The following is a 12977-nucleotide window of genomic DNA, read 5'->3' on the forward strand; positions in this document are numbered from 1 at the left end:
TGAAGCAAACAAATTTGCTTCCTGTTGCTCCCAATCACCTTTGAGGGTCAATGAACAGAGAACTCTTTCTTCCTCATGGATACAATTCTTTGCTCCCGGCATGCACTCATTCTGTACTTTGAATGATCAAAGGAGGACAGGGGAATCCTTTATTTAACCTTCTCACAGAGGAAAACTTGTGGCATTTCTGGCAGATGTCCTGTGTGCGTATAGCAGATATCAGGAAGAGCTTCAGTTGATACCACCACCATCCTACACATGTTAAGGAGGACAGCGGAGGTAAGGAGCACCACAAATTTGCAATCTGGAGTCTCTAGAAGTGGAAGTACGTCAGCTTCTTCAAAGGAAAGCTCAGCATTGAGATCTACGTCATCTGTGTAGCCAAATCACATCTTGGCCAATGGCTTGCACCTCACAGATCTAGGTACGCTGTATGAAGAAATATTGGGTCCTGGATTTTGAGAGACAAGGCCAACTTCTTTGCTGGATAGCCGAATGACAAGAACACTGTTGCAATCCTCATCGGCATTGCTAATTAAAGTCTCCTAAAATTAAATTTGTACACAGCCACTGATATGGTTTCTCCCCACTGTGAGTTCTTTGATGGGTAGTTAGATTGGAGCTTTGGCTGAAACTCTTTCCACATTCCAAGCACTGATAGGGTTTCTCCCCGCTGTGAGTTCTTTGATGGGAAGTGAGACTTTTCTTCCAGGTGAATCGCTTTCCACACTCCACACACTGATAAGGTTTCTCCCCGCTGTGAGTTCTTTGATGGTAAGTGAGGTAGGAGCTCTGGCTGAAGCTCTTTCCGCATTCCAAGCAGTGGTATGGCTTCTCCCCGCTGTGAATTCTTTGGTGGGCCGTGAGATTGGACCTGTGACTGAAGCTCTTTCCACATTCTAAGCACTGATACGGTTTCTCCCCTGTATGAATTCTCTGATGGGAAGTGAGAGGTGCGCTCTGACTGAAGCTCTTCCCACATTCCAAGCAATGATATGGCTTCTCCCCTGTATGAATCCTTTGATGGGAAAGAAGACTTTCCTTCTGACTGAAGCTCTTTTCACACTCTTGGCACTGAAACGGCTTCTCCCCACGATGACTACTTTGATGTCGACGGAAGTTTGTGCTCGCATTAAAGCTCTTTCCACATTCCAAGCACTGATACGGTTTCTCCCCCGTATGAATTCTCTGATGAGAAGTGAGACTTTCCTTCCAGGTGAAGCTCTTTCCACACTCTTGGCACTGAAATGGTTTCTCCCCACGGTGAATACTTTGATGACTATGGAATTTTGTGCTTGTATTAAAGCTCTTTCCGCACTCTTGGCATTGAAAAGGTTTCTCCCCACTGTGAATTCTCTGATGTCGACGGAAGTTTGTGCTTGTATTAAAGCTCTTCCCACATTCCAAGCACTGGTACGGTTTCTCCCCTGTGTGAATCCTTTGGTGGAAAGTGAGACTTTCCTTCTGACTGAAGCTCTTTCCACATTCCAAGCACTGGTACAGTTTCTCCCCTGTGTGAATTCTTTGATGGGAAGTGAGACGGTCGCCCCGACTGAAGCTCTTTCCACATTCCAAGCACAGATATGGTTTCTCCCCACTATGAGTTCTTTGGTGGGAAGTGAGACGGTGGCTTCGACTGAAGCTCTTTCCACATTCCAAGCAATGATACGGTTTCTCCCCTGTATGAATTCTCTGATGGGAAGTGAGACTTTCTTTCTGACTGAAGCTCTTTCCACACTCTTGGCAATGGAACGGTTTCTCCCCACGGTGAATACTTTGATGCCGACGGAAGTTTCTGCTTGTATTAAAGCTCTTTCCACATTCCAAGCACTGATAGGGTTTCTTCCCAATGGGATTTCTTTGATAGGAAGCGAAATGGGAGCTCTGACTGAAGCTCGCTCCACATTCCAAATATTTAGATGGCTCCTCCATGGTGTGGATTTTGTTGTGAACTACCTTGTTCTTAATTTCCAATTCATCCCCACCTGCAACAAATGGAAAATTGGATTAGAGCCTCAAGAAAATGTAGCCCCAAATTACTGAACACTGCTAATTAATGCTTGTGAAAGAGAAGAACTGAATGGCGTTTGATGGGTTCACTGCCTTTGTTGACTTCCATTAGCTGACATATTTATGGGAACCTGAGATTTGAAAAACCTGGTTCTTTCTGGGATGGATATTGTTTGGCCCAATTGTGGAATCTGCTCCATCTTCAATGTCAGTAGTTTCTTTGGTCAACCAAAAACTGACAGAAGGAAAAACAAAAAACTTGATAGAAGTTGTCTTCAACACCCCTAACAACTCTGAAACCTACATTTTAAAAAGGCCTGGGTGGGGTGGTTTAGAGCAGACTGTTTAAAAAGGCATAACCAGAGGAAGAATATTCAGACAAAACAATAGATAGCCTTCCATTCAAGGTTAGCTGTGGAGATGTTAGAGTCCCAAATGATTTGGGTGGCACTGTTGAGCTACGTCAAAATATTGTCAGTTCCTGACATAGAAATACGTATTGAATTTCAAAACAGATATTACGACCCAACAGTGGACCTTACCAAGAGAGTCCAGGATCCCACAATTCTCCTCCATGACTTTGTTATGCAGAGCTCTCTGGTCAGGATCCAGCAATGCCCACTCCTCATCTGTGAAATGAACAGCTACGTCTTCAAAGCGCACTGGACCCTGAAAGAAAAAGGGAAATGTCCTCCTCTTAAGACTGCATAAAGATTATCTGCTACATATTTCTCTGTCATTTCCTGCCTGATAATTGCTATGTTGCTTTAATTATATTGTTTTGCTGCACAATTTAAATTTTGGATGTTTATTTTTAAGTTTTAATGGAATTATTTTATGGTGTATTTTAATGGTGCTTATTAATCTTTGTGTAAATGGGTGAAACTCCACATTGTGTTCCTCAATCATACTGTCTGTGCAAGGTTTCCAGTTTGCCAGGTAGAAGGATCTCCTCTCTACTCTCCCCTTGTCTGTGTGTGTGTGTGTGGGGGGGGGTACAATCCCAATGTCCTAAAGTCGAGACCATATAACACCAGTCCTGAAAGACCTGCATTGGCTTCTAGTACATTTCCGAGCACAATTCAAAGTGTTGGTGCTGACCTTTAAAGCCCTAAACGACCTCAGCCCAGTATATCTGAAGGAGCGTCTCCACCCCCGTCGTTCAGCCTGGACACTGAGGTCCAGCTCCGAGGGCCTCCTGGTGGTTCCCTCACTCCGAGAAGCGAGGTTACAGGGAACCAGGCAGAGGGCCTTCTTGGTGGTGGCACCCTCCCTGTGGAACGCCCTCCCATCAGATGTCAAGGAAATAAACAGCTATCTGACTTTTAGAAGACCTCTGAAGGCAGTCCTGTTTAGGGAAGTTTTTAATGTTTGATGTTTTATTGTGTTTTTAGTATTCTGTTGGGAGCTGCCCAGAGTGGCTAGGGGAACCCAGCCAGATGGGCGGGGTATGTATGTATGTATGAATGAATAAATAAATGAATAATTTGTTTAAAAAATTCAAGGAGTGCATGGGGGGAGGGGGGGAAGCCCTGTTTTGCAACTAATGGAGCTGGCTAGGTGAATCCTGGCCATTGTTTTTCATGGTTTGTAAAACTGCTTAGAAGCGTACTTTAGCATTCAATAATAAACATATAAATAAAAACTTCAACTATTGATAAATAATACTAGCGACAATTAGAAAGCTAGTTAAGGTGAGGCGGCTGTTTATTATTCTCAGCATTTAAGCCAGGGGTCAGCAACCTTTTTCAGCCGTGGGCCGGTCCACCATCCCTCAGACCATGTGGTGGGCCGGACTATAATTTTTTTGGGGGGGGGGAATGAATGAATTCCTATGCCCCACAAATAACCCAGAGGTGCATTTTAAAGAAAAGGACACATTCTACTCATGTATAAACACACACCGATTCCCGGACCGTCCGTGGGCATTGAGAAGGCGATTGGGCCGCATCCAGGCCATGAGTCTTAGGTTGCCTATCCCTGACATAAACCGTCATGAATGGCATTTTCAGCCATTGTTAAGGGAAGCTCTGACGAAAGCTCAGAGGAGAGATTTGTTTGGGCCCAGTGGCGCCCTGACTGCCCCAGTCCGCTGCCTCTTCCCCCACAATGCTCCTTCCCCCTACCTGATCTGGTTCCACAGCCGCTGCTTCCCCTCTGCCATGATGAAAAGATGGATGAGAAGGTCTTGCCAGCATCATTCTGTCACCTGTGGGAAACAAGCGCAGGTGGGAAGCCTTTAGTGCATGCTTCTCAAAGGTTAAGCAGTACATCTCTTAACTACAAATGGGCCTTAGAAAAAGTCTCACCTGCTGAGGGCATTTTGACATTTGTACCCATTTCATATTTTAAAGGTAAAGGTAAAGGGACCCCTGACCATTAGGTCCAGTCGTGACCGACTCTGGGGTTACGCGCTCATCTCGCATTATTGGCTGAGGGAGCCGGCGTATAGCTTCCAGGTCATGTGGCCAGCATGACAAAGCCGCTTCTGGCAAACCAGAGCAGCACATGGAAACGCCGTTTACCTTCCCGCTGTAGCGGTTCCTATTTATCTACTTGCATTTTGACGTGCTTTCGAACTGCTAGGTTGGCAGGAGCTGGGACCAAGCAACGGGAGCTCACCCCGTCACAGGGATTCGAACCGCCAACCCTCTCCTTGGGGCCCGTGGCTCCAAGCGTCTTCCCCCAAAAGATTAAAGGAACCCATGGATTAGTTTCAAAATCAACAGAATGTGACCAAACTGAGAGAGAGAAAAATCATTCACTCTTACCCAGTGGCCTCTGTCTGCTGTCCAATGTCTCTGCCTCAGAGTAATCCGTGCACAATTCTACAAACAGATTCACTCCCTGAATTAGCAACGAGGATTACAAACAGAGAAAGGGGAGAACGATTAGAAAAGGAATGGCAGAGGCAAGGTATATCCGATTATCATTCCTTGAATGCTTTCCAAAAAAGGACAAGCAGTCAGTAGAGACTCATGGGGTACCTTCCCTCATGTTCTGAGCCCATCAAGATGGAAATCTCTCTCACCTGCTGCTCGGCCTGCTTTCTCTCCAGAGCCTGACTCAGGAGGAAACCTTCGGCCAGGGCCACTGCCTGGGAACTGGTCTCCGCTCCACATTCCCTCACCCAGCTCTCAATCTCCGGTGGAAGGACAGCCAAGAACTGCTCCAAGATCACCAGGTCCAGCATCTGAGCTTTTGTATGCCTTTCTGGCTTCAGCCACTGACGACAAAGGTGGTAGAGTCGGCTGCAAACCTCTCGGGGTCCTTCAGCCTCCTGGTAGCAGAACTGCCTGAACTGCTGGCTCTGCACATCTGAGCTGAGGATGTCCTCCTCGCCCAGGATCTTCTGCACTGAATTTCCCCAGAATCCCCCGATGCTCCCAGTTTGGATGGTATTGCCTCTTCCTGCTTGAGGGCCAGCCGAGTCTTGCTCATCCATTTGTGCTCTCAGGAAGTCTCCAGGAGATCCGGAGGAATCTTTCTGTCTTCTGCCACGTTCTGCTTGTCCCAATTAAGGGTGCCAGCAAGTTCTACAAAGCAATTGCATTATCATAAAATTAATACACTGTCAGGAGAAGAAAAATGTTCCCTGAGCAAGTGTGGATAAGTCCTGCTATGGGTTGCACCATAGCCCGGATTCTGAGCTTAAGAAAGAAAGAAAGAAAGAAAGAAAGAAAGAAAGAAAGAAAGAAAGAAAGAAAGAAAGAAAGAAAGAAAGAAAGAAAGAAAGAAAGAAAGAAAGAAAGAAAGCTACAAGGCAAAAAGTGCAGGCAACTCAAGCAATTTCTATGAGATGAATCACTTCATTTCATTTCATTTCATTTGTTAGATTAGTTTAGTTTAGTTTATTGTTACGGTTCTCGACCAGCATACACATATATACATAAAACAATCCAAAATACAATCTAAAATATAAGCAATGAATATAAACCATTTCAACCATTACAAAAATTATTAGATAAAAGAAGATATCACGACTTGGGAGGGTACAACAAATGGTAGCAATGGATCATGTTTGGCTCTGTCCTGAAATTTTTGAGCACTACTTACTAGGTCGACTTGGATTTTTATGGCTCTAGCACAGAACTTGGCTACCTTCATTTGTTAGACTTATTAGCTGCTTGTCACCCAAACGTCTCCAAGCGACTTATAAGGTAAAGGGGCCCCTGACCATCAGGTCCTGTCGTGTCCGACTCTGGGGTTGCGGCGCTCATCTCGCTCTATAGGCTGAGGGAGCTGGCGTTTGTCCGCAGACAGCTTCCGGGTCATGTGGCCAGCATGACAAAGCTGCTTCTGGCGAACCAGAGCAGCACACGGAAACACCGTTTACCTTCCTGCCGGAGCGGTGCCTATTTATGTACTTGCACTTTGATGTGCTTTCGAACTGCTAGGTTGGCAGGAGCTGGGACCGAGCAACAGGAGCTCACCCCGTCGCAGGGAATCAAACCGCCAACCTTCTGATCAGCAAGCCCTAGACTCTGTGGATTAACCCACAGCGCCACCTGGGTCCCAAGCGACTTATAGCATACACAAAAAACCAACACACACAATACACATTACCATGAGATGGGGGGAAATGGGGAAAAATCATTAACACCAGACCAACCACTTTCCCTCTTTAACCTCCCCACTCCACCCAGAAGTCTGGTGTTGCAAATCAGTGTGGTGTGTGAGGTGAGGGGATTTTCAATTTTCTCCAGGGTTGCTCCTGTCTTTCAGTGTTTTCAGTCAATGAATGAAGTCAGAACTGTGACTGACAAGTGAGTGAATTGTACCTAGTTCAATTTGGACACTAGGCTATAATATGGATCCTAACCTCGGGGTCCTAAAAGGTTTCTCTCTCTCTCCCCCACCCACTTCAGTTGCACATTTCCCCCCTCCTTCCATCTCATTTTCTAGCACTTGGACAAGTAAAGAAGTACTGTAATTATGATTGTAGGACTGTGATTGTAAAACAGTATTTTTGATTTTAAAAACCTGTTTTTAATACTGTGTTCTAACGTCGTAATCTGCCCTGGGAATTTTGGGTGAAGAGCGGGTTAGTGTTACCCGCTCACCCACCCAGAAAGGTAAAGGACCCCTGGATGGTTAAGTCCATCAAAGGCGACTATGGGGTTGCGACGCTCATCTTGCTTTGAGGCCGAGGGAGCCGCCGTTTGTCCACAGACAGCTTTCCAGGTCATGTGGCCAGCGTGACCACTTCTGGCACAATGGAACACCATGATGAAAGCCAGAGCGCACAGAAACGCTGTTTACCTTCCTGCCACAGTGGTACCTATTTATCTACTTGCATTGGTGTGCTTTCGAACTGCTAGGTTGGCAGGAACTGGAACAGAACAACAGGAGCTCACCCCATCGCAGGGATTCTAACCGCCAACCTTCCGATCGACAAGCCCCAAGGCTCAGTGGTTTAGACCACAGCGCCACCCATGTCCCTCTACCCACACACAACCATATAGGCTCAGGTGGCCTCGGTGACCAGCAGTGTCCATTTTCAGCTCCGCCTAGTTTGCCAGCCACAGTCAGAGATGATGTGGTCATGGTACACCATGCAGTGGATCAGAATTGGATTACTGCAATGCGCTCTCTGTGCAACTGCCCTTGAAGGTGACTCAGAAACTGGTCCAAAATTTCACCTTCCCCTCCTTCCCCTGACACCCGAGACATGTGTTTTCAGGACCTGCCCTATTCCTGTGGCTATAATTTCCTGACACTTTTCAATATTGAATATTTCTTAATGGTTGTAACCTGCCATGGATAATAAATGGAGTAGTAGCAATAATAGTAATAATCATAACAAACAGAACAATAGTGCCATAAATCCTCAAGGTTGGAGTGGGTGGGAAATAAAGTCTCAAAATACACAAAAAGCCTCAACAAAGGGGTGGGACTTGTTGGAATTTCCAGATTTTTTCTCCCTTGAGGTTTTTGCATAACTAAACACAGACATTACAGCAACCTGAGAATAAAATTAAGCCTCAAACACACGTACACACACACACAATCAGTGTTTTGCTCCATCTGGTTGATCTAAATTTAAATTATATTCACTTCGACACCCCACCCCCCATATTCATCAATAGACCAACACTTCGTATTGTTTCATTGGTAACATAAGAGGAAAAATGACTATTACACATAATTAACCTGAGTCTCCAGACATAGCATTTGGCTATGCGATACTGACTGTTTCCCTGTTAACTCTGCTCTCTCCTGTTCCCTCCTTTGCTTTCGGCTTTGTTTAAACCAATTCACGAACCAAGAACCTTTACACGGACCACTGAAAACGAACCACATGTTGTAGATATTGCTGCAAATGCATTGTGCTGTTTTTGTGTGTGTGATATGCAAAGGACATGAGAAGGCTTGGTCTCTCTCGCTTTGTATCATTTATTATTCCTTTGATCCTTGTTAATAAATGTGACTTATTCATTCATTCATTCATCGGTTTATTTGCATTCCATTTTCTTTTTTCCTGACCCCAATGTCCCTCCCCAAGCTGCGAATCGATACAAATACAGTACAGAAGAATACAGTCGCAGACCTAACTGTAAAACTCGTCCCCTGCCTGGCTTTGCAGAGGGGAAGCGGGGAGGAACCTCGGCTCACGGATTTGGGGGTTGTGTCTTGGAGGAGGATCCCGCATGCATTAGCTGACCGGGCGCCCCCCCCCCATGCATTTCCCCCCCTGCAGCCTTGGGACCCCCCACTTCGCCCAAATGGACACTATTGGAGAAGAGAGGGAAGACTCACCAGATCCCTTAAGCCGCCGCCGCCGCAGCAGCAGCACTTAGAGAGGAGAGACACAAAAGCAGTAGGGAGGGGCTTTTGCTTTGGAGGACCTTGACCCCCCTCCCCAATTTCCTGTCCTCTCTAGGAATCCAGAGCACTTCATTTTTAACCCTCGGAAAGCCGAGCGCAGCAGGATCACGCCTCTCTCAACGTGCATTGCGCGCGCACGCAAAGATGTTTTATTTTAGGGGACCGTCTCGTCGGGCGTTCTGAGCTGTTCCCTCCCTTGACCAAAAACGGGGAGAACAGTTTGCATTGAAAAAGACTGCGAGAAATAGGAAAGCCCATTATAAAATCATGGCATTGTAGACTTGGAAGGGACCCCGAGAGTTATTTAGTTCTTCAACATGGGGGTAGCCAGTGGGGGGGATGGAGGGCAGCTGACCCCCCATCAATAAAAACACATAAACTGAGGTTCTACCCCCCCAAAGCCCTGCTCCCCCCCAAATCCTGATCAGGGGCAGAGTACAAAGTCTTGAGGTCTGACCAGAGCAGAATACAGTGGTACTATTACATCCCTTGATCTAGACGCTATACTCCTATTGATGCAGCCCAGAATTGCATTGGCCTTTTTAGCTGCTGCATCACACTGCTTACTCATGTCAAGTTTGTGGTCTACCAGGACTCCTAGATCCTTTTCACATGTACTGCTCTCAAGCCAGGTGTCACCCATCCTGTATTTGTGCCTTTCGGTTTTTTTGCCCAAGTGTAGTACTTTACATTTCTCCTTGTTAAAATTCATCTTGTTTGCTTTGGCCCAGTTGTCAAATCTGTTAAGGTCATTCTGAAGAGTGATCCTGTCCTCTGGGGTATTTGCCACCCCTCCCAGTTTGGTGTCATCTGCAAACTTGATCAGGATGCCCTCAAGCCCATCATCCAAGTCATTGATGAAGATGTTGAATAAGACTGGGCCCAAGACAGAACCCTGTGGCACCCCACTAGTCACTTCTCTCCAGGATGAGGAGGAGCCATTGAGGAGCAGTCTTTGGGTTCAGTCAGCCAGCCAGTTACAAATCCACTGAATGGTAGCATTGTCTAGCCCACATTTTACCAGCTTCTTTACAAGAATATCATGGGGCACCTTGTCAAAGGCCTTGCTGAAATCAAGATAGGCTATATCCACAGCATTCCCTTCATCTACCAAGCTTGTAATTATGCCAAAAAATGAGATCAGATTAGTCTGACAGAAACCCATGCTGACTTTTAGTGACCACAGCATTTATTTCTAGGTGCTCACAGACCGTTTGCTTAATGATCTGCTCTAGAATCTTTCCTGGTATTGATGTCAGGCTGACTGGGCGGTAATTGTTTGGGTCCTCTCTTTCCCCCTTTTTGAAAATAGGGACAACATTTGCCCTCCTCCAGTCTGCTGGAACTTCACCTGTTCTCCAGGAATTTTCAAAGATTATTGCCAGTGGTTCTGAAATCACCTCTGCCAGTTCTTTTAATACTCTTGGATGTAGTTCATCTGGCCCTGGAGATCTAAACTAGCCAAGTATTCTTGTACTACCTCCTTACTTATTCTGGGCTGTGTTTCCCCTGCTGAATCATCTGCTCCATATTCTTCAGGTTGGGCATTGTTTTCTTTTTTGGAGAAGACTTAGGCAAAGAAGGCATTGAGGAGTTCTGCCCTTTCTCTGTCCCCTGTTCGCATTTCACCATCTTCTCCTCTAAGTGACCCCACTGTTTCCTTGTTCTTCCTTTTGCTACGGACATACCCATAAAAGCCCTTTTTGTTGCTTTTAACCTCTCTAGCAAGCCTGAGTTCATTCTGTGATTTAGCTTTTCAGACTTTGTCTCTACACATGCTGGCTATATGTTTGAATTCCTCTCTGGCGATTTCCCCCTTTTCCCATTTTTGGTACATATCCCTTTTAAATCTTAACTCCGTTAAAAGTTCTTTAGATAGCCACCCTGGCTTCTTTAGGTACCTTCCATGTTTCCGTCTCATTGGTATTGCCTGAAGTTGTGCTTTTAATATCTCCCTTTTTGCAAACTCCCAACCATGATGAACTCCCTTCCCTTTTAGTATTACTGTCCATGGGATTTCACCCAGCGTTTCTCTAAGTTTTCTGAAGTCAGCTTTCTTAAAGTCTAGGATTTGAGTCTTAGTATGCTTGGTTGCTCCTTTCCGCTGTATAATAAACTCCAGAAGAGCATGGGGGTCACTCCCACCTAATGATCCTGCCACTTCTACCCCACTAACCAGGTCATCACTATTGGTTAGGACCAGATCTAAAATGGCTGATCCTCTTGTTGCTTCTCCCACTTTCTGGACAATGAAATTGTCTGCAAGGCCAGTGAGGAATCTGTTCAACCTTATGCTCTTGGCTGAGTTTGACATCCAATAAATATCAGGATAGTTGAAATCCCCCATTACTACTACTGTATCTCACTTCCTTTTGAATGCTTGGCCATCAGTCCCAGGAAGGCATCATCTGTGTCCTCAGTTTAGCTTGGGGATCTATAGTAAACTCCCACAATGATATCACTGTTATTTTTCTCTCCCTTAATTTTGACTCAGATACTCTCAACTTGGCTTTGAAGTTTTAAATCCTGGATCTCTTCACAGGTATACACATCCTTGACATATAACGCTACTCCTTCTCCTTTCCTGTTTGGTCTATTTCTCTGAAATAGATTGTATCCCTCTATTACTACATTCCAATCATGAGACTCATCCCACCAGGTTTCAGTGATGCCTATTATGTCATATTTGGTTTGCTGTACCAAGAGCTCAAGTTCATCTTGTTTATTTCCTATGCTCTGTGCATTAGTATACAGACATTGAAGACCATTGATCATTCCCCCATGTCTCTTATTTAAGGATTTTTTACTCCCACTACTAGGTCTGCGTGCTGTTTGCTCCATTTGGTCCTTGACATTTGGATGATCATCTTCAGCATTTGATAGACTCCTACCTTCAGGACCACTGTCTCCCTCCCCCACATAAGTCAGTTTAAAGCCCTCCTGGTGAGGTTTTTTAGTTTCATGGCAAAAACATTCCTTCCGACCCTTGTGAGGTGCAGCCCATCACTTGCCAGAAGTCCATCTTCAAGAAACTGCAGACCATGATCTAAGAATCCAAACCGTTCCTGTTTGCACCATTTGCGAAGCCAGTTGTTCACTTCCCCTATTTTTCCCTCTCTCCCTGGGCTATGTCGTTCAACTGGGAGGACAGATAAGGTGACAATTTGTGCATTTAATTGCTTCAACTTCCTGCCCAGAGCCTCATAATCACTTTTGATCTTCTGGAGGCTATGGCTTGCAGTGTTATTGGTTCCCACCTGGACCAAAAGGAAGGGGTATTTGTCAGTGGGTTTTATGTTCTGTTACATCTTTGATCTTGGCCCCGGGGAGACAGCACACCTCTCGAGACATCCTGTCAGGCCCACAGATCACTGCTTCTGTACCCCTCAGTAGGGACTCCCCTATCACCACAACATGCCTCTTCATAGGCTTGGTTGGGATTCTTCCAACCCTGTTTCCTGATACACTTTTGTACAAAATAGCATATAGGTATTGAAATGGAATCACTATAGCTCATGCTTAGGGCACATACTTTGTATGCAAAATGTTCCTGGGCCAATTCCTCACAGCCCCAAAAGAGGAGGGGCATATTGGGGGTATGTGCCATGACTTCAGACGCACAATTTTTGAGGGAGGGGTTAATCAGGCACCCCCACGGTGGCACAGTACTTAACTAATTGGGAACCATTGCTTTAAGGGGCTGCAAGACACTCAACAGTTTATGCAGCTTCAATATCCTGTTCCTCAAACTGAAGCTTGTCTAGAGAAGTGGCTAGGCGTTGCTTTCACCATTACAATTTGGTTTTCGAATTAAAGGAGTGGCTGAGAAACACTGCAGGCACACTATGCATTTAAAGTACATGGGCTTCCCCCAAAGAATCCTGGGAATGTAGTTCACTACTCACAGAGCTACAATGCTCAGCACCCTTAGCAAACTACAGCTCCCAGGATCCATGTGTTTTGGGGTGAGGCAATGCAGGATGGAGGAAGCTTCACTGGGGCCCCGACGGGGGAATTCAAACTGCTGTGCCCCCTCCACCTATCAGGAACCAAATCCTAGCCTGCACCATGCTTTGGCAAAGTCTGGTGACTTACCATTTTAGCTTGTGGGTTTGTGACTTGGAAGCGACTGGTCAGGT

At 45.7% G+C, this 12977-nt stretch overlaps 1 protein-coding gene across 2 annotated transcripts; it reads right to left on the reverse strand.

Moving 5' to 3' along the window:
- Positions 1-8888, reverse strand: LOC118081055 (uncharacterized). Of its 2 annotated transcripts, XM_060270829.2 has the most exons (6): positions 8770-8888; positions 5042-5546; positions 4782-4857; positions 4137-4219; positions 2553-2679; positions 1-1985 (listed from the first exon to the last, which is right to left on the reverse strand). In XM_060270829.2, exons 2-6 carry the CDS (start codon positions 5453-5455, stop codon positions 532-534), a joined length of 2154 nt encoding a protein of 717 aa, XP_060126812.2. In that variant the 5' UTR covers positions 5456-5546; positions 8770-8888; the 3' UTR covers positions 1-531. The 2 variants fall into 2 exon arrangements, with proteins under 2 accessions (XP_060126812.2, XP_088519664.1); XM_088663538.1 differs by lacking the exon at positions 4782-4857 and having other exon boundaries at positions 8770-8823.
- Between the last annotated feature and the right edge of the window lie 4089 nt (positions 8889-12977).

The sequence above is a fragment of the Zootoca vivipara genome, chromosome 2 (genome assembly GCF_965207765.1).
Source record: "Zootoca vivipara chromosome 2, rZooViv2.hap1.1, whole genome shotgun sequence".
In the NCBI taxonomy this organism is placed as follows: Eukaryota; Metazoa; Chordata; class Lepidosauria; order Squamata; family Lacertidae; genus Zootoca; species Zootoca vivipara.